The sequence below is a fragment of the Pleurodeles waltl genome, chromosome 11 (assembly GCF_031143425.1).
Source record: "Pleurodeles waltl isolate 20211129_DDA chromosome 11, aPleWal1.hap1.20221129, whole genome shotgun sequence".
Lineage (NCBI taxonomy): Eukaryota > Metazoa > Chordata > Amphibia > Caudata > Salamandridae > Pleurodeles > Pleurodeles waltl.
Genome location: NC_090450.1, coordinates 37,483,208 through 37,502,752, shown reverse-complemented (window position 1 = coordinate 37,502,752; position 19,545 = coordinate 37,483,208). Strand labels below are relative to the sequence as shown.

The 19,545-nt window shown below is 48.0% G+C and overlaps 1 protein-coding gene across 8 annotated transcripts in view; it reads right to left on the bottom strand.

Moving 5' to 3' along the window:
- The window catches only part of EIF4G1 (eukaryotic translation initiation factor 4 gamma 1), a 723,480-nt gene that overhangs the window by 284,515 nt on the left and 419,420 nt on the right, over positions 1-19,545 (bottom strand). For all 8 annotated transcript variants that reach the window (XM_069212975.1, XM_069212971.1, XM_069212974.1 and 5 more), the window contains 2 exons: positions 15,980-16,113; positions 348-476 (listed from right to left, as the gene is read on the bottom strand). In XM_069212975.1, the coding sequence (XP_069069076.1) occupies positions 348-476; positions 15,980-16,113 (263 nt within the window). The remainder of the gene's footprint in view (positions 1-347; positions 477-15,979; positions 16,114-19,545) is intronic.

Sequence of the window (19,545 nt, the reverse complement as noted above, 5' to 3'; positions counted from 1 at the left end):
GATCCTTAATAGATTTTTATTTTTTTTTGTTTTAAAACAAGGGGAGGCTCCCTTTCGAGTTTTATAAGCCAGAGGAGAGGGATCCCTACTCGGGTATTTCCATCAACTCATTTCCCCTCTATCTTCATGTAGACAGATGCAAATTACTGAAGTGTTCTTCGCTCTAACTTTCTACAAAATCCATTTCATACACTGAAAATGATGGTCAGACTAGTATGCCAAACAAGATAGATTCCATACAGCCAAAACACAAGACTAAATAAGGCTAGATTTGGGCTTAGTTCGTTTGAAACATCACAGCAGAAATCAACATCGTATAGAGCAATGGCAAAGACACATTAACTTACTGGTCCACGATTGCTCATTGGCTGGCGGGGAAGGTTAGCGAATGATGGTGTGAAATCAGGACCAGTATTCATTCCTGCTATTCTGGCAGCATCCAGGGGTCGTGGAGGAGCAGCTTTGGTTGACTGGACCTGGTTAAGTAGAGAAGTAGATATTTACTGGTCACAGATCTACAAAAACGGGACTACTAAAAATGATACTAAGTTTTAGGACAGTTTAGTTGGGTTCAGCATGATTAAAAGGTACCTGTGCCACTTTAACCCAATTTCTTAATGGATCATGGTAGTCCAAACCAAGAGACCATGCAGATCCAGACACATTGCAGTGATTTGCAGTATATCATGTTTCAGACAATTTGGGGACAAGACTACCTACTTTAAACTCTATATATATTCCACACAATATGTTTTGGGGGCAGATTCAAATCTCAGAAGTTGCTGATGCTGTGCCATTCATGTGGTTGAATGATTCACAATGTCACTAAGGAATTAAAATAACTTGCAGATTTGATTAGTGTAGGCGAACAGTGCAAACTTTTAGAGTTACATTTTGAATGATGTATTTTTTGCAGATGTAAGGCAAGAAGGGGTAGTGTAGACAAATGACAAGTGCTATGGCCCTGGATGGGGAAGGCACTATCTCAAAGTTAAATTACATTAGGAACAAGTTAAAAGAATCAATCAAGAGCAACTGTATTGTTGGTCCTTAAGCGATAGTTGGTATCAGTAAAAAGGAATCGAAATAAATATCCTTGATCTGGATATGTGGGACAGAGGAATGAAAGTGTCTGCCCATAACGTCTTACTCATTCAGCCAGGTATTTAACCATACATCACAATGGTCACAAACAGAGAATAGGTTTTTATTGACAAGATTTTGCGTCATCAACGTACATCGTAAATTGGCATTTTCCGATTCCAATGAAACGGGCTGGTTTTACGAACCGAGCACTTTACACTTATGTTTTTTGTACTATTTACATGAAGAGAAATGATTATCCCTGTAGTTAAAGATTTGCATTTTGTGCAGTGTAGATCAGCTTTTGTATATCTTCAACGATTACACACAAGCTTTATAGGCAACTGTGTAGATAGCTTTCTTTTAAACAAGTTAGGAAGATCAGAAAAGGTTATGAAGGGGTATAGGTATTTGTAAGGAAATGCCTCCTTGGCATGGTTACCCCCTGACTTTTTGCCTTTGCTGATGCTAAGTTTTGATTTGAAAGTGTGCTGAGGCCTGCTAACCAGGCCCCAGCACCAGTGTTCTTTCCCTAACCTGTACTGAAAATGTCACTTACCCAGTGTACATCTGTTCGTGGCATTAGTCGCTGCAGATTCACATGTTTGGCACAGTCCGCTGCCTGGTGTTGGGCTCGGAGTATTACAAGTTGTTTTTCTTCGAAGAAGTCTTTTTGGTCACGGGACCGAAGGACTCCTCCCTCTTTGGCTCCATTGCGCATGGGCGTCGACTCCGTCTTAGATTGTTTTCCCCGCAGAGGGTGAGGATGGAGTTGTTTGGTATAAATAGTGCCCATGCAATGGAGTGAATATGTATGTATGATAAGAGTTTCTAATAATTATTTACAAATGTTCAGATGTTTAAGGTTTATGATCTACTTCTAAACGGCTACAGGCTTCCCGGGGAGGGTACATGTGAATCTGCAGCGACTAATGCCACGAACAGATGTACACTGGGTAAGTGACATTTTCAGTTCGATGGCATATGTTGCTGCAGATACACATGTTTGGCATAGACTATAAAGCAGTTACCTCCCCTAAAAGCGGTGGTTTAGCCTGTAGGAGTTGAAGTAGTTTGGAATAATGTTCTTAGTACAGCTTGGCCCACTGTAGCTTGTTGTGCATTTAGTACGTCTACACAGTAGTGTTTAGTAAACGTATGAGGCGTAGACCAGGTTGCAGCCTTACATATTTCGCTCATAGGAATGTTTCCTAGAAAGGCCATTGTAGCACCTTTCTTTCTGGTTGAGTGTGCCTTTGGTGTAATAGGCAATTCTCTTTTGGCTTTAAGATAGCATGTTTGAATGCATCTGACTATCCATCTAGCAATGCCTTGTTTAGAGATTGGATTTCCTATGTGTGGTTTTTGAAAAGCTATGAACAGTTGTTTTGTTTTCCTGATTAGCTTTGTTCTGTCAATGTAATACATTAGTGCTCTTTTGATGTCTAATGTATGTAGTGCCCTTTCAGCCACAGAATTTGGTTGTGGGAAGAACACTGGCAATTCTACCGTTTGATTTAAATGGAATGGTGAGATTACTTTTGGCAGAAATTTTGGATTTGTTCTTAGAACTATTTTATTGTTGTGTATTTGAATAAATGGTTCTTGTATGGTAAATGCCTGTATTTCACTTACTCTTCTGAGGGATGTGATTGCAATGAGAAATGCGACCTTCCAGGTTAGATATTGCATTTCACAGGAATGCATGGGTTCGAAAGGGGGACCCATGAGTCTTGTTAAGACGATGTTAAGGTTCCATGAAGGAACTGGTGGTGTTCTTGGTGGTATAATTCTTTTTAGCCCTTCCATGAATGCTTTAATAACTGGTATTCTAAATAGAGACGATGAATGAGTAGTTTGTAGGTAAGCAGATATAGCTGCGAGGTGTATTTTTATAGATGAAAAAGCGAGATTTGCTTTTTGCAAATGTAGTAAGTATCCTACTATGTCTTTAGTAGAGGCATGTACTGGTTGTATTTGATTGGCATGGCAGTAGTAAACAAATCTTTTCCACTTAGATGCATAGCAGTGTCTAGTGGAAGGTTTTCTAGCTTGTTTTATGACCTCCATGCATTCTTGTGTGAGGTCCAAGTGTCCGAATTCTAGGATTTCAGGAGCCAAATTGCCAGATTCAATGATGCTGGGTTTGGATGTCTGATCTGTTGTTTGTGTTGTGTTAACAGGTCTGGCCTGTTGGGTAGTTTGACATGCGGTACTAGTGAAAGGTCTAGTAGAGTTGTATACCAAGGTTGTCTTGCCCATGTGGGTGCTATCAGTATGAGTTTGAGTTGGTTTTGACTCAACTTGTTTACTAGATATGGAAGGAGAGGGAGAGGGGGAAAAGCGTACGCAAATATCCCTGACCAATTCATCCATAGAGCATTGCCTTGTGATTCGCGGTGTGGGTACCTGGATGCGAAGTTTTGGCATTTTGAGTTTTCTCTTGTTGCGAACAAATCTATCTGGGGTGTTCCCCAAATTTGAAAGTACTTGTTCAGAACTTGGGGGTGAATTTCCCATTCGTGGACTTGTTGGTGGTCTCGCGAAAGGTTGTCTGCTAGTTGGTTTTGTATTCCTGGAATAAATTGTGCTATTAGGCGAATGTTGTTGTGAATCGCCCACTGCCAAATTTTTTGTGTTAGGAGGCACAATTGTGTTGTGTGTTCCTCCTTGTTTGTTTAGATAATACATTGTTGTCATGTTGTCTGTTTTGACAAGAATGTATTTGTGTGTTATTATGGGTTGGAAGGCTTTTAACGCTAGAAATACTGCCAACAGTTCTAGGTAATTGATATGAAGTTTTGTTTCGTGTATATCCCATTGTCCTTGAATGCTGTGGTGATTGAGGTGTGCTCCCCACCCTGTCATGGAAGCATCTGTTATAACGTATTGAGGCACTGGGTCCTGAAACGTCCGCCCTTTGTTTAAATTTTTGCTGTTCCACCATAGAAGCGAGAGGTATGTTTGGCGGTCTACCAACACCAGATTTTGAAGTTGACCCTGTGCCTGTGACCATTGTGATGCTAGACACTGTTGTAAGGGTCGCATGTGTAGTCTTGCGTTTGGGACAATGGCTATGCATGATGACATCATGCCTAGAAGTTTTAGCGCAAATTTTGCTTGTATCTTTTGGTTTGGAAACATAGCACTTATTAGCTTGTGGAATGCCTGCACTCTTTGTGGACTTGGAGTGGCAATTCCTTTTGATGTGTTGATGGTTGCTCCTAGATATTGTTGTGTTTGACACGGTTCTAGGTGTGATTTTGTGTAGTTGATGGAAAACCCCAGTTTGTGAAGGGTTTGTATGACAAAGGTGGTGTCGTTTGCGCATTTTTTTACTGTGTTGGTTTTGATTAGCCAGTCGTCTAGGTAAGGGAACACATGTATCTGTTGTCTCCTGATGTGTGCTGCTACTACTGCTAGACATTTTGTGAACACTCTTGGTGCAGTTGTTATTCCGAATGGCAACACCTTGAATTGGTAATGTATTCCTTTGAATACGAACCGTAGGTACTTTCTGTGAGAAGGGTGTATTGGTATATGAAAGTACGCATCCTTTAGGTCTAATGTGGTCATGTAATCTTGCTGTTTGAGCAGTGGAATGATGTCTTGTAGTGTGACCATGTGAAAATGGTCCGATATGATGTAGGTATTTAGTGTCCTGAGATCTAATATTGGTCTCAATGTTTCGTCTCTTTTTGGGATTAGAAAGTACAGGGAGTAAACTCCTGTGTTTTTTTGTTGTACTGGTACTAATTCTATTGCATCCTTTTGCAGTAGTGCTTGAACTTCTAGTCCTAAAAGTTCTAAATGATGTTGTGACATTTTGCGTGTTTTGGGGGGGGATGTTTGGTGGGAAGTTGTGGAATTCTATGCAATAGCCATGTTGGATTATTGCTAATACCCAATTGTCTGTTGTAATCTGTTGCCAAGATTGGTAGAATTGGCTTAGTCTTCCCCCCACTGGTGTTGAGTGAAGGGGTTGCGTGACTTGAAAGTCACTGTTTAGGTGGAGGTGTTTTTGGAGTCTGGAATCTTCCCCTACTCCTTGGGAATTGACCCCCCCGATATCCCCTGAAACCACCCCTTTGGAAGGAACCCTGATATGGTGTGGTTCTTGATTGTTGGCTGGTGGTGTCTGTGGGTTGGCCACGAAACCCCCCTCTAAATGGAGTTTTTCTGAAAGAGCCTCTGCTCTGCGGGGAGTAGAGTGCGCCCATGGCTTTGGCCGTGTCTGTGTCCTTTTTAAGTTTTTCAATGGCTGTATCCACTTCCGAGCCAAACAGTTGTTTCTCGTTGAAGGGCATATTAAGGACAGCCTGCTGGATTTCAGGTTTGAAGCCTGAAGTGCGTAGCCAAGCGTGTCTCCTTATGGTGACAGCAGTGTTGACTGTTCTTGCTGCAGTATCGGCTGCGTCTAGTGAAGAGCGGATTTGATTGTTTGAGATCGTTTGTCCCTCTTCCACTATTTGCTGCGCCCTTTTTTGGTATTCCTGGGGAAGATGGTCTACGAGAAGTTGCATCTCGTCCCAGTGTGCGCGGTCATATCTGGCCAGCAGCGCTTGTGAATTTGCGATGCGCCACTGGTTGGCTGCCTGTGACGCCACTCTTTTCCCTGCCGCGTCAAATTTTCGGCTTTCTTTGTCCGGAGGTGGGGCGTCGCCAGATGTATGTGAATTTGCTCTTTTGCGAGCTGCCCCTACTACCACAGAGTCGGGTGGTAACTGCGAAGTAATAAACACTGGGTCTGTGGGTGGTGGTTTGTATTTCTTATCCACCCTTGGGGTGATGGCTCTTGATTTTACGGGCTCCTCAAAAATTTGTTTCGCGTGCCGTAACATCCCTGGTAGCATTGGGAGACATTGATATTGGCTATGTGTAGCCGAGAGGGTGTTAAATAAGAAATCATCCTCTATAGGATCGGAATGCAGTTGGACATTGTAGGAAGTTGGCTCTGTATGTGCTATTTCAAAGTAAGGAATAGCATGCACAGAGTCCAAGGGTTCCCCTTAGAGGTAAAATAGTGGTAAAAATAGATAATACTAATGCTCTATTTTGTGGTAGTGTGGTCGAGCAGTAGGCTTATCCAAGGAGTAGTGTTAAGCATTTGTTGTACATACACATAGACAATAAATGAGGTACACACACTCAGAGACAAATCCAGCCAATAGGTTTTTATATAGAAAAAATATCTTTTCTTAGTTTATTTTAAGAACCACAGGTTCAAATTCTACATGTAATATCTCATTCGAAAGGTATTGCAGGTAAGTACTTTAGGAACTTCAAATCATAAAAATTGCATGTATACTTTTCAAGTTATTCACAAATAGCCGTTTTAAAAGTGGACACTTAGTGCAATTTTCACAGTTCCTAGGGGAGGTAAGTATTTGTTAGGTTAACCAGGTAAGTAAGACACTTACAGGGTTCAGTTCTTGGTCCAAGGTAGCCCACCGTTGGGGGTTCAGAGCAACCCCAAAGTCACCACCCCAGCAGCTCAGGGCCGGTCAGGTGCAGAGTTCAAAGTGGTGCCCAAAACACATAGGCTAGAATGGAGAGAAGGGGGTGCCCCGGTTCCGGTCTGCTTGCAGGTAAGTACCCGCGTCTTCGGAGGGCAGACCAGGGGGGTTTTGTAGGGCACCGGGGGGGGACACAAGCCCACACAGAAATTTCACCCTCAGCAGCGCGGGGGCGGCCGGGTGCAGTGTAGAAACAAGCGTCGGGTTTGTAATGGAAGTCAATGGGAGATCTAGGGATCTCTTCAGCGCTGCAGGCAGGCAAGGGGGGGATTCCTCGGGGAAACCTCCACTTGGTCAAGGGAGAGGGACTCCTGGGGGTCACTCCTCCAGTGAAAGTCCGGTCCTTCAGGTCCTGGGGGCTGCGGGTGCAGGGTCTCTCCCAGGTGTCGGGACTTAGGATTCAAAGAGTCGCGGTCAGGGGAAGCCTCGGGATTCCCTCTGCAGGCGGCGCTGTGGGGGCTCAGGGGGGACAGGTTTTTGTACTCACAGTCTTAGAGTAGTCCTGGGGTCCCTCCTGAGGTGTTGGATCGCCACCAGCCGAGTCGGGGTCGCCGGGTGCAGTGTTGCAAGTCTCACGCTTCTTGCGGGGAGTTTGCAGGGTTCTTTAAAGCTGCTGGAAACAAAGTTGCAGCCTTTCTTGGAGCAGGTCCGCTGTCCTCGGGAGTTTCTTGTCTTTTCGAAGCAGGGGCAGTCCTCAGAGGATGTCGAGGTCGCTGGTCCCTTTGGAAGGCGTCGCTGGAGCAGGATCTTTGGAAGGCAGGAGACAGGCCGGTGAGTTTCTGGAGCCAAGGCAGTTGTCGTCTTCTTGTCTTCCTCTGCAGGGGTTTTTCAGCTAGGCAGTCCTTCTTGTAGTTGCAGGAATCTAATTTTCTAGGGTTCAGGGTAGCCCTTAAATACTAAATTTAAGGGCGTGTTTAGGTCTGGGGGGTTAGTAGCCAATGGCTACTAGCCCTGAGGGTGGGTACACCCTCTTTGTGCCTCCTCCCAAGGGGAGGGGGTCACAATCCTAACCCTATTGGGGGAATCCTCCATCTGCAAGATGGAGGATTTCTAAAAGTTAGAGTCACTTCAGCTCAGGACACCTTAGGGGCTGTCCTGACTGGCCAGTGACTCCTCCTTGTTGCTTTCTTTGTTCCCTCCAGCCTTGCCGCCAAAAGTGGGGGCCGTGGCCGGAGGGGGCGGGCAACTCCACTAAGCTGGAGTGCCCTGCTGGGCTGTGACAAAAGGGTGAGCCTTTGAGGCTCACCGCCAGGTGTCACAGCTCCTGCCTGGGGGAGGTGTTAGCATCTCCACCCAGTGCAGGCTTTGTTACTGGCCTCAGAGTGACAAAGGCACTCTCCCCATGGGGCCAGCAACATGTCTCTGGTGTGGCAGGCTGCTGGATCTAGTCAGCCTACACAAACAGTCGGTTAAGTTTCAGGGGGCACCTCTAAGGTGCCCTCTGGGGTGTATTTTACAATAAAATGTACACTGGCATCAGTGTGCATTTATTGTGCTGAGAAGTTTGATACCAAACTTCCCAGTTTTCAGTGTAGCCATTATGGTGCTGTGGAGTTCGTGTTTGACAAACTCCCAGACCATATACTCTTATGGCTACCCTGCACTTACAATGTCTAAGGTTTTGTTTAGACACTGTAGGGGTACCATGCTCATGCACTGGTACCCTCACCTATGGTATAGTGCACCCTGCCTTAGGGCTGTAAGGCCTGCTAGAGGGGTGTCTTACCTATACTGCATAGGCAGTGAGAGGCTGGCATGGCACCCTGAGGGGAGTGCCATGTCGACTTACTCGTTTTGTCCTCACTAGCACACACAAGCTGGCAAGCAGGGTGTCTGTGCTGAGTGAGAGGTCTCCAGGGTGGCATAAGACATGCTGCAGCCCTTAGAGACCTTCCTTGGCATCAGGGCCCTTGGTACTAGAAGAACCAGTTACAAGGGACTTATCTGGATGCCAGGGTCTGCCAATTGTGGATACAAAAGTACAGGTTAGGGAAAGAACACTGGTGCTGGGGCCTGGTTAGCAGGCCTCAGCACACTTTCAATTGTAAACATAGCATCAGCAAAGGCAAAAAGTCAGGGGGCAACCATGCCAAGGAGGCATTTCCTTACAGACATTGTGGAAGTCTGCAGCCCTAGCCACCAGTTGCGAGTATGAGGTACTGTCCTCTGGCGGTGACGGCTTTGTGGGGTATGACTCGGGATCATTGTCCGGCACTGGGGTGTCATACAGGTCCCAGGAGTCTTGATCCTGATCGTTATGACTTATGGTAGTTTGCGCTGGTGAGTGCATTTGTGGCGGTGTTTGTGCCGGCGATGCCTGTGGAGGAGAGGGCGGAGGCGTGACTTTTTTAACCACTTTGGCTTGTGGTTGTGTGTCATCCTTTGGAAGTCCGATCCTTCTTTTCCTCATGATTGGGGGAAGGGTTGATATCTTCCCTGTATCTTGCTGGATGCACAGTCTCTTTTGTGTGTAGTCCGATTCTACACTTTGGAGCTCTTGTCCAAATTTGTGCATTTGGCCACTTAGTCCTTGTTCCTCTGAGTAGGATGAAGGTGTGGTATTTTTCGGCGCCGAGAGAGAATCTTTTTTCGGTTTCGGCACTGACAGAATTTTTGTTCCTTTCGGCATGGATTCTCGGTGCCGATGTTTTTCGGTGCTGGTATCTTGTTTTTGTCTCTCGGAGCCGCTTTCTCGGCTCCGAGGTTGCTCCATGGCGGTCCCTCGACCGGAGTCGGGTGTCTTCGCTATGGGCGTGCCCTTTTTCGGCCCCTTCGACGGGTCGCCTGATTTATGGGTCGAGCCATGGCCTGTTGGCAGTGGCGTCCCCTGGGCTTTCGGTTTGTCGATGGATTTACTTTTCGACGTCTTACTCACAGTTTGTTGCTGTTGTTCGACGTCGGAGTCTCCGGATTCTGATTCCGGAACCGAGAATGTTTCCTCTTCGTCGTCGAAACGTTGTTTTGTCGACGTGGACGCCATTTGGTGACGCCTGGCTCTTCGGTCCCGGAGTGTTTTTCTGGACCGGAAGGCTCGACAGGCTTCACAGGTATCCTCCTTGTGCTCGGGGGACAAGCACAAGTTACAGACCAAGTGCTGATCTGTATAAGGATACTTACTGTGACATTTTGGGCAGAAACGAAACGGGGTCCGTTCCATCGGCTTCGATGTCGCACGCGGTCGGGCCGACCAGGCCCCGATGGGGGATCGAAACTGCCCCAAAGTCTTCCGATGATCGGTGTCGATGTACCTAACTATCCCGATACCGAACGGAACAATACCGACGCTTTCTTCCGAGATTCTGACTAACTTTCCGAACCGAAACACGGAGCGAAAAGGAATACGTCCGAACCCGACAGCGGAAAAAAACAATCTAAGATGGAGTCGACGCCCATGCGCAATGGAGCCAAAGAGGGAGGAGTCCTTCGGTCCCGTGACCAAAAAGACTTCTTCGAAGAAAAACAACTTGTAATACTCCGAGCCCAACACCAGGCAGCGGACTGTGCCAAACATGTGTATCTGCAGCAACATATGCCATCGAACCTTTGTTTACACAAATGGCACACCCTGGCATCCAGGTAAGTCCCTTGTAACTGCTACCCCTGGTACCAAAGGCCCTGATGCCAGGGAAGGTCTCCAAGGGCTGCAGCATGTCTTATGCCACCCTGGAGACCCCTCACTCAGCACAGACACACTGCTTGCCAGCTTGTGTGTGCTGGTGAGGACAAAACGAGTAAGTCGACATGGCACTCCCCTCAGGGTGCTGTAAAGAAATGGCTCCCTGTTGCAGTTACCCCCCACTTTTTGCCTGATACTGATGCTGACTTGACTGAGAAGTGTGCTGGGACCCTGCTAACCAGGCCCCAGCACCAGTGTTCTTTCACCTAAAATGTACCATTGTTTCCACAATTGGCACACCCTGGCATCCAGATAAGTCCCTGGTAACTGGTACCTCTGGTACCAAGGGCCCTGATGCCAGGGAAGGTCTCTAAGGGCTGTAGCATGTATTATGCCACCCTAGAGACCCCTCACTCAGCACAGACACACTGCTTACAAGCCTGTGTGTGCTGGTGAGAACAACATGAGTAAGTCGACATGGCACTCCCCTCAGGGTGCCATGCCAGCCTCTCACTGCCTATGCAGTATAGGTAAGACACCCCTCTAGCAGGCCTTACAGCCCTAAGGCAGGGTGCACTATACCATAGGTGAGGGTACCAGTGCATGAGCACTGTGCCCCTACAGTGTCTAAGCAAAACCTTAGACATTGTAAGTGCAGGGTAGCCATAAGAGTATATGGTCTGGGAGTCTGTCAAACACGAACTCCACAGCACCATAATGGCTACACTGAAAACTGGGAAGTTTGGTATCAAACTTCTCAGCACAATAAATGCACACTGATGCCAGTGTACATTTTATTGTAAAATACACCACAGAGGGCACCTTAGAGGTGCCCCCTGAAACTTAACCAACTATCTGTGTAGGCTGACTGGTTCCAGCAGCCTGCCACACTAGAGACATGTTGCTGGCCCCATGGGGAGAGTGCCTTTGTCACTCTGAGGCCAGTAACAAAGCCTGCACTGGGTGGAGATGCTAACACCTCCCCCAGGCAGGAGCTGTGACACCTGGCGGTGAGCCTCAAAGGCTCACCCCTTTGTCACAGCCCAGCAGGGCACTCCAGCTTAGTGGAGTTGCCCGCCCCCTCCGGCCACGGCCCCCACTTTTGGCAGCAAGGCTGGAGGGAACAAAGAAAGCAACAAGGAGGAGTCACTGGCCAGTCAGGACAGCCCCTAGGGTGTCCTGAGCTGAAGTGACTCCAACTTTTAGAAATCCTCCATCTTGCAGATGGAGGATTCCCCCAATAGGGTTAGGATTGTGACCCCCTCCCCTTGGGAGGAGGCACAAAGAGGGTGTACCCACCCTCAGGGCTAGTAGCCATTGGCTACTAACCCCCCAGACCTAAACACGCCCTTAAATTTAGTATTTAAGGGCTACCCTGAACCCTAGAAAATTAGATTCCTGCAACAAGAAGAAGGACTGCCCAGCTGGAAACCCCTGCAGCGGAAGACCAGAAGACGACAACTGCCTTGGCTCCAGAAACTCACCGGCCTGTCTCCTGCCTTCCAAAGATCCTGCTCCAGCAACGCCTTCCGAAGGGACCAGCGACCTCGACATCCTCTGAGGACTGCCCCTGCTTCGAAAAGACAAGAAACTCCCGAGGACAGCGGACCTGCTCCAAGAAAAGCTGCAACTTTGTTTCCAGCAGCTTTAAAGAACCCTGCAAGCTCCCCGCAAGAAGCGTGAGACTTGCAACACTGCACCCGGCGACCCCGACTCGGCTGGTGGAGATCCAACACCTCAGGAGGGACCCCAGGACTACTCTGATACTGTGAGTACCAAAACCTGTCCCCCCTGAGCCCCCACAGCGCCGCCTGCAGAGGGAATCCCGAGGCTTCCCCTGACCGCGACTCTTTGAATCCAAAGTCCCGACGCCTGGGAGAGACCCTGCACCCGCAGCCCCCAGGACCTGAAGGACCGGACTTTCACTGGAGAAGTGACCCCCAGGAGTCCCTCTCCCTTGCCCAAGTGGAGGTTTCCCCGAGGAATCCCCCCCTTGCCTGCCTGCAGCGCTGAAGAGATCCCGAGATCTCTCATAGACTAACATTGAAAACCCGACGCTTGTTTCTACACTGCACCCGGCCGCCCCCGCGCTGCTGAGGGTGAAATCTCGGTGTGGACTTGTGTCCCCCCCGGTGCCCTACAAAACCCCCCTGGTCTGCCCTCCGAAGACGCGGGTACTTACCTGCAAGCAGACCGGAACCGGGGCACCCCCTTCTCTCCATTCTAGCCTATGTGTTTTGGGCACCACTTTGAACTCTGCACCTGACCGGCCCTGAGCTGCTGGTGTGGTGACTTTGGGGTTGCTCTGAACCCCCAACGGTGGGCTACCTTGGACCAAGAACTGAACCCTGTAAGTGTCTTACTTACCTGGTAAAACTAACCAAAACTTACCTCCCCTAGGAACTGTGAAAATTGCACTAAGTGTCCACTTTTAAAACAGCTATTTGTCAATAACTTGAAAAGTATACATGCAATTTTTATGATTTGAAGTTCCTAAAGTACTTACCTGCAATACCTTTCGAATGAGATATTACATGTAGAATTTGAACCTGTGGTTCTTAAAATAAACTAAGAAAAGATATTTTTCTATATAAAAACCTATTGGCTGGATTTGTCTCTGAGTGTGTGTACCTCATTTATTGTCTATGTGTATGTACAACAAATGCTTAACACTACTCCTTGGATAAGCCTACTGCTCGACCACACTACCACAAAATAGAGCATTAGTATTATCTATTTTTACCACTATTTTACCTCTAAGGGGAACCCTTGGACTCTGTGCATGCTATTCCTTACTTTGAAATAGCACATACAGAGCCAACTTCCTACAGGTGCCATGCCAACCTCACACTGCCTATGCAGTATAGATAAGTCACCCCTCTAGCAAGCCTTACAGCCCTAAGGTAGGGTGCACTATACCATAGGTGAGGGCACAAGTGCATGAGCACTGTGCCCCTACAGTGTCTAGGCAAAACCTTAGACATTGTAAGTGCAGGGTAGCCATAAGAGTATATGGTCTGGGAGTCTGTCAAGCACAAACTCCACAGCACCATAATGGCTACACTGAAAACTGGGAAGTTTGGTATCAAACTTCTCAGCACAATAAATGCACACTGATGCCAGTGTACATTTTATTGTAACATACATCCCAGAGGGCACCTCAGAGGTGCCCCCTGAAACCTTAACCAACTACCCGTGTAGGCTGACTGGTTTTAGCAGCCTGCCACACTCGAGACATGTTGCTGGCCAAATGGGGAGAGTGCCTTTGTCACTGTGGCTAGTAAAGCCTGTACTGGGTGGAGGTGCTGCACACCTCCCCCTGCAGGAACTGTAACACCTGGCGGTGAGCCTCAAAAGCTCACCCCCTTTGTTACAGCACCACAGGGCACTCCAGCTAGTGGAGTTGCCCGCCCCCTCTGGCCACGGCCCAACTTTTGGTGGCAAGGCCGGAGGAGATAATGAGAAAAACAAGGAGTCACTGGCCAGTCAGGACAGCCCCAAAGGTGTCCTGAGCTGAGGTGACTGACTTTTAGAAATCCTCCATCTTGCAGATGGAGGATTCCCCCAATAGGATTAGGGATGTGCCCCCCTCCCCTCAGGGAGGAGGCACAAAGAGGGTGTACCCACCCTCAGGGCTAGTAGCCATTGGCTACTAACCACCCAGACCTAAACACGCCCTTAAATTTAGTATTTAAGGGCTCCCCAGAACCTAGGAACTCAGATTCCTGCAAACTAAGAAGAGGATTGCTAAGCTGAAAAACCCTGCAGAGAAGATGGAGACACCAACTGCTTTGGCCCCAGCTCTACCGGCCTGTCTCCCCCCCCTTCTAAAGACACTGCTCCATCGACGCTCTCCCCAGGGACCAGCGACCTCTGAATCCTCAGAGGACTGCCCTGCATCTAGAAGGACCAAGAACTCCTGAGGACAGCAGCCCTGTTCACCAAAGACTGCAACTTTGAAACAAAGAAGCAACTTTGAAACAACTTGCGTTTCCCGCCGGAAGTGTGAGACTTGACACTCTGCACCCGACGCCCACAGCTCGACAATCAGAGAACAATCACTTCAGGGAGGACTCCCCGGCGACTGCGAGACCGTGAGTAGCCAGAGTTGCCCCCGCTGAGCCCCCACAGAGACACCTGCAGAGGGAATCCCGAGGCTCCCCCTGACCGCGACTGCCTGCTTCTAAAGATCCAACGCCTGGTAAAGACTCTGCACCCGCAGCCCCCAGGGCCTGAAGGATCCGACCTCCAGTGGAGCCCCAGGTGGCCCTCTCCCTTGTGTAGGTGGTGGCTACCCCGAAGAGCCCCCCCCCCCGCATCACTGAAGAGAACCCTTGGTCTCCCATTGAAACCTATTAAGAACCAGACGCGTGTTTGCACACTGCACCTGGCCGCCCCGCTGAGGGTGTACTTTCTGAGTGGACTTGTGTCCCCCCCCCCGGGGCCCTACAAAACACCCCTGGTCTGCCCTCCGAAGACGCGGGTACTTACCTGCTGGCAGACTGGAACCGGGGCACCCCCATCTCCGTTGAAGCCTATGCGTTTTGGGCACCACTTTGAACTCCGCACCTGACCGGCCCTGAGCTGCTGGTGTGGTAACTTTGGGGTTGCTCTGAACCCCAAACGGTGGGCTACCTTGGACCCAAACTTGAACCCCGTAGGTGGTTTACTTACCTGCAAAAACTAACAAACTCTTACTCCCCCCAGGAACTTTGCACTAAGTGTCTAGTTTTAAAATAGCTATATGTGATTTATGTGAAAACTGTATATGCTATTTTTCTAATTCAAAGTTCCTAAAGTACCTACCTGCAATACCTTTCACTTGAAGTATTACATGTAAGTCTGAGTGTGTGTTCCTCATTTATTGCCTGTGTGTACAACAAATGCTTAACACTACTCCTTTGATAAGCCTACTTCGCGACCACGCTACCACAAAATAGAGCATTAGTACTATCTCTTTTTGCCACTATCTTACCTCTAAGGGGAACCCTTGGACTCTGTGCATACTATTCCCTACTTTGAAATAGTGCATACAGAGCCAACTTCCTACACTACGGTTTGCCTGGGAGGATATAAAAGCAAAGTTGTAGTCGATTGTTTTACAAACTTAAACAAATTCCTTTTGAACATTCAGCCAAAGAACAATAATAACGGTATCAGTACTTTGTGCATGCTTTACCGAAGTAAAAAAACACTTAAGTGAGAAAATTAAACTGAAGCGCGCCGACCGATGAGAAGCTAGGAAATGAGTTATGAAGCCTACCAATGTTTAAAAAAAATAATCAGTGGGCCGAAAGCTTCCTTAGTTTAATTTAACAAAGGATCTAACAGTGCATCAGCTTTCTTAGGCAAGGGGAAAAAAAGTAAGGCACACAATTCTGGACCAAACCACTAGATAGGGTATAAGGCAGTCAACTCTTTTTTCAGTGATTAGCTTAAGGGGATATCTAGTAGGAACCGTGCACTAATAATGTTCCTGGTATGTTGGGAAATATATTAATGGAGAAAGAATGTCTGAGAGCTGCTTTTCCCATCAACAATTTGAAAGGTTTACACTATTTTCCAGGGTCTATGATCAACTTTTGATTTTAATGCAGAGTGAAAAATGGACAATAAAAATAGTTAGGACTGATGAAATGAAACCAGTAGTTAAATCAGAAGGTAATGGTCACTCACAAAGCTATCCAAATACAACCAACAGAAACCTATCAAAACAGCAGAATCCTAGAGTCCAATCAAAGGCTGCAAATTAGTGGTGGCCTACCTTATCAAGCACCACATCACTGATCTGGGGAAGTCCCTCTGGTTTCTGCATGCTAGCCACAATGTACTGGAAGCCGAGGAGGAACTCTCGGTCGTAACTCTTCTTCTCCTCTGGATTCAAGGGTTTCCATTGTTCTGTTAATAAAAAACAAAAATATTCACTACATGGAAAGCTATACATTTTTAAAGGTCTGCCCAAAATGAGACTCCAGAAAAGAACCCCAAAACATGTCTTGAAGTCCCATCTGTAACTAGCTGAGCACATCTGCTAAAAATTCACTTTCGCACACAACAGGCAAAGTAGTGGAGTTGCTGATACATCCTGCTGAGCAGGTAAGCAAAGTCCCTATCCACTCTGAGGCGGTACTCCACTAGGCAATGTATCCAATGGTGAATTGCCAAATGTGCTGCTAAAGTGTTGAGAACTGCGGCAAGTGCACACTACCTCGCTTATGCAAATACCACAAGGTTATGTCCATTCTCATCAGGACTGCACTAATTGTTCTGGAAGAAAGCTTTTAGGGCTAGCTGGACTGACAGAATTTCAAATAAACTATTGTAGACAACTCGCCGGTGAGTCAAACAGATAACTTTGAATTGATGCCTTGAAGATGCAACCCCTAGCCAGTGAAGCGTCTGGTAATTTTGACTTGCAATATGGGGGCCATATCGGACACATTGGGGCAGCCCCTCCTCAACACTATCTTCCCATTGACTGTCCACTTGAGGCTAGTGTGCTGAAAGGCACTCCTGAACTGGCTTGTGTAGCCTGGCAAGGGCAATTTCGGCTATACAAGAGGCCATTACCAGGAGGCGTAACTGTTCTGACCGAGTTGTGGATGGAAAAGATGCATTAGCTGCTTGAATGAGTGTCCTCTGCTGGTTGGAGTAGGCTTTGCCAGCGAATGCATTTAGGATGGGCTCTAGAGAGGGCTGATACAGAGTAGGCTGAAGAATGGACGTCGTGGCATTTATGGCGAATTCTAAGCTGTGCAGAAGGGAAATGTTGGCATCAGGTGTAGGCTAGGCACTACTGTGGGCTGCTACCACATCTAAGAATATGTGGAAGACCATGAGAGCTGTTGTGACCCAGAAATGTAAGACCTTGAACTGGTAATGCGGGCCACTTGCCATGAAGCAGCAATGGATATAGGTGGGGGAGTATGGGAAAATAGACATCTTTCAGATCTAGTGCAGTTGTGAAGTCACCTTGCTCCAGCAGGGTAACAGTGCGGGTGGTCATGCGGCAGTGTTTCGAGACAGTGTGTGTAGGAAGTTGGCTCTGTATGTGCTATTTCAAAGTAAGGAATAGCATGCACAGAGTCCAAGGGTTCCCCTTAGAGGTAAAATAGTGGTAAAAAGAGATAATACTAATGCTCTATTTTGTGGTAGTGTGGTCGAGCAGTAGGCTTATCCAAGGAGTAGTGTTAAGCATTTGTTGTACATACACATAGACAATAAATGAGGTACACACACTCAGAGACAAATCCAGCCAATAGGTTTTTATATAGAAAAATATCTTTTCTTAGTTTATTTTAAGAACCACAGGTTCAAATTCTACATGTAATATCTCATTCGAAAGGTATTGCAGGTAAGTACTTTAGGAACTTCAAATCATCAAAATTGCATGTATACTTTTCAAGTTATTCACAAATAGCTGTTTTAAAAGTGGACAGTGCAATTTTCACAGTTCCTAGGGGAGGTAAGTATTTGTTAGGTTAACCAGGTAAGTAAGACACTTACAGGGCTTAGTTCTTGGTCCAAGGTAGCCCACTGTTGGGGGTTCAGAGCAACCCCAAAGTCACCACACCAGCAGCTCAGGGCCGGTCAGGTGCAGAGTTCAAAGTGGTGCCCAAAACACATAGGCTAGAATGGGGAGAAGGGGGTGCCCCGGTTCCGGTCTGCTTGCAGGTAAGTACCCGCGTCTTCGGAGGGCAGACCAGGGGGGTTTTGTAGGGCACCGGGGGGGACACAAGCCCACACAGAAATTTCACCCTCAGCGGCGCGGGGGCGGCCGGGTGCAGTGTAGAAACAAGCGTCGGGTTCGCAGTGTTAGTCTATGAGAGATCTCGGGATCTCTTCAGCGCTGCAGGCAGGCAAGGGGGGGGTTCCTCGGGGAAACCTCCACTTGATCAAGGGAGAGGGACTCCTGGGGGTCACTCCTCCAGTGAAAGTCCGGTCCTTCAGGTCCTGGGGGCTGCGGGTGCAGGGTCTCTCCCAGGTGTCGGGACTTTGGGCTCAAAGAGTCGCGGTCAGGGGAAGCCTCGGGATTCCCTCTGCAGGCGGCGCTGTGGGGGCTCAGGGGGGACAGGTTTTTGTACTCACAGTCTTAGAGTAGTCCTGGGGTCCCTCCTGAGGTGTTGGATCGCCACCAGCCGAGTCGGGGTCGCCGGGTGCAGTGTTGCAAGTCTCACGCTTCTTGCGGGGAGCTTGCAGGGATCTTTAAAGCTGCTGGAAACAAAGTTGCAGCTTTTCTTGGAGCAGGTCCGCTGTCCTCGGGAGTTTCTTGTCTTTTCGAAGCAGGGGCAGTCCTCAGAGGATGTCGAGGTCGCTGGTCCCTTTGGAAGGCGTCGCTGGAGCAGGATCTTTGGAAGGCAGGAGACAGGCCGGTGAGTTTCTGGAGCCAAGGCAGTTGTCGTCTTCTGGTCTTCCGCTGCAGGGGTTTTCAGCTAGGCAGTCCTTCTTCTTGTAGTTGCAGGAATCTAATTTCCTAGGGTTCAGGGTAGCCCTTAAATACTAAATTTAAGGGCGTGTTTAGGTCTGGGGGGTTAGTAGCCAATGGCTACTAGCCCTGAGGGTGGGTACACCCTCTTTGTGCCTCCTCCCAAGGGGAGGGGGTCACAATCCTAACCCTATTGGGGGAATCCTCCATCTGCAAGATGGAGGATTTCTAAAAGTTAGAGTCACTTCAGCTCAGGACACCTTAGGGGCTGTCCTGACTGGCCAGTGACTCCTCCTTGTTTTTCTCATTATTTTCTCCGGCCTTGCCGCCAAAAGTGGGGCCTGGCCGGAGGGGGCGGGCAACTCCACTAGCTGGAGTGTCCTGCGGGGTTGGCACAAAGGAGGTGAGCCTTTGAGGCTCACCGCCAGGTGTGACAATTCCTGCCTGGGGGAGGTGTTAGCATCTCCACCCAGTGCAGGCTTTGTTACTGGCCTCAGAGTGACAAAGGCACTCTCCCCATGGGGCCAGCAACATGTCTCGGTTTGTGGCAGGCTGCTAAAACTAGTCAGCCTACACAGATAGTCGGTTAAGTTTCAGGGGGCACCTCTAAGGTGCCCTCTGGGGTGTATTTTACAATAAAATGTACACTGGCATCAGTGTGCATTTATTGTGCTGAGAAGTTTGATACCAAACTTCCCAGTTTTCAGTGTAGCCATTATGGTGCTGTGGAGTTCGTGTTTGACAGACTCCCAGACCATATACTCTTATGGCTACCCTGCACTTACAATGTCTAAGGTTTTGTTTAGACACTGTAGGGGTACCATGCTCATGCACTGGTATCCTCACCTATGGTATAGTGCACCCTGCCTTAGGGCTGTAAGGCCTGCTAGAGGGGTGTCTTACCT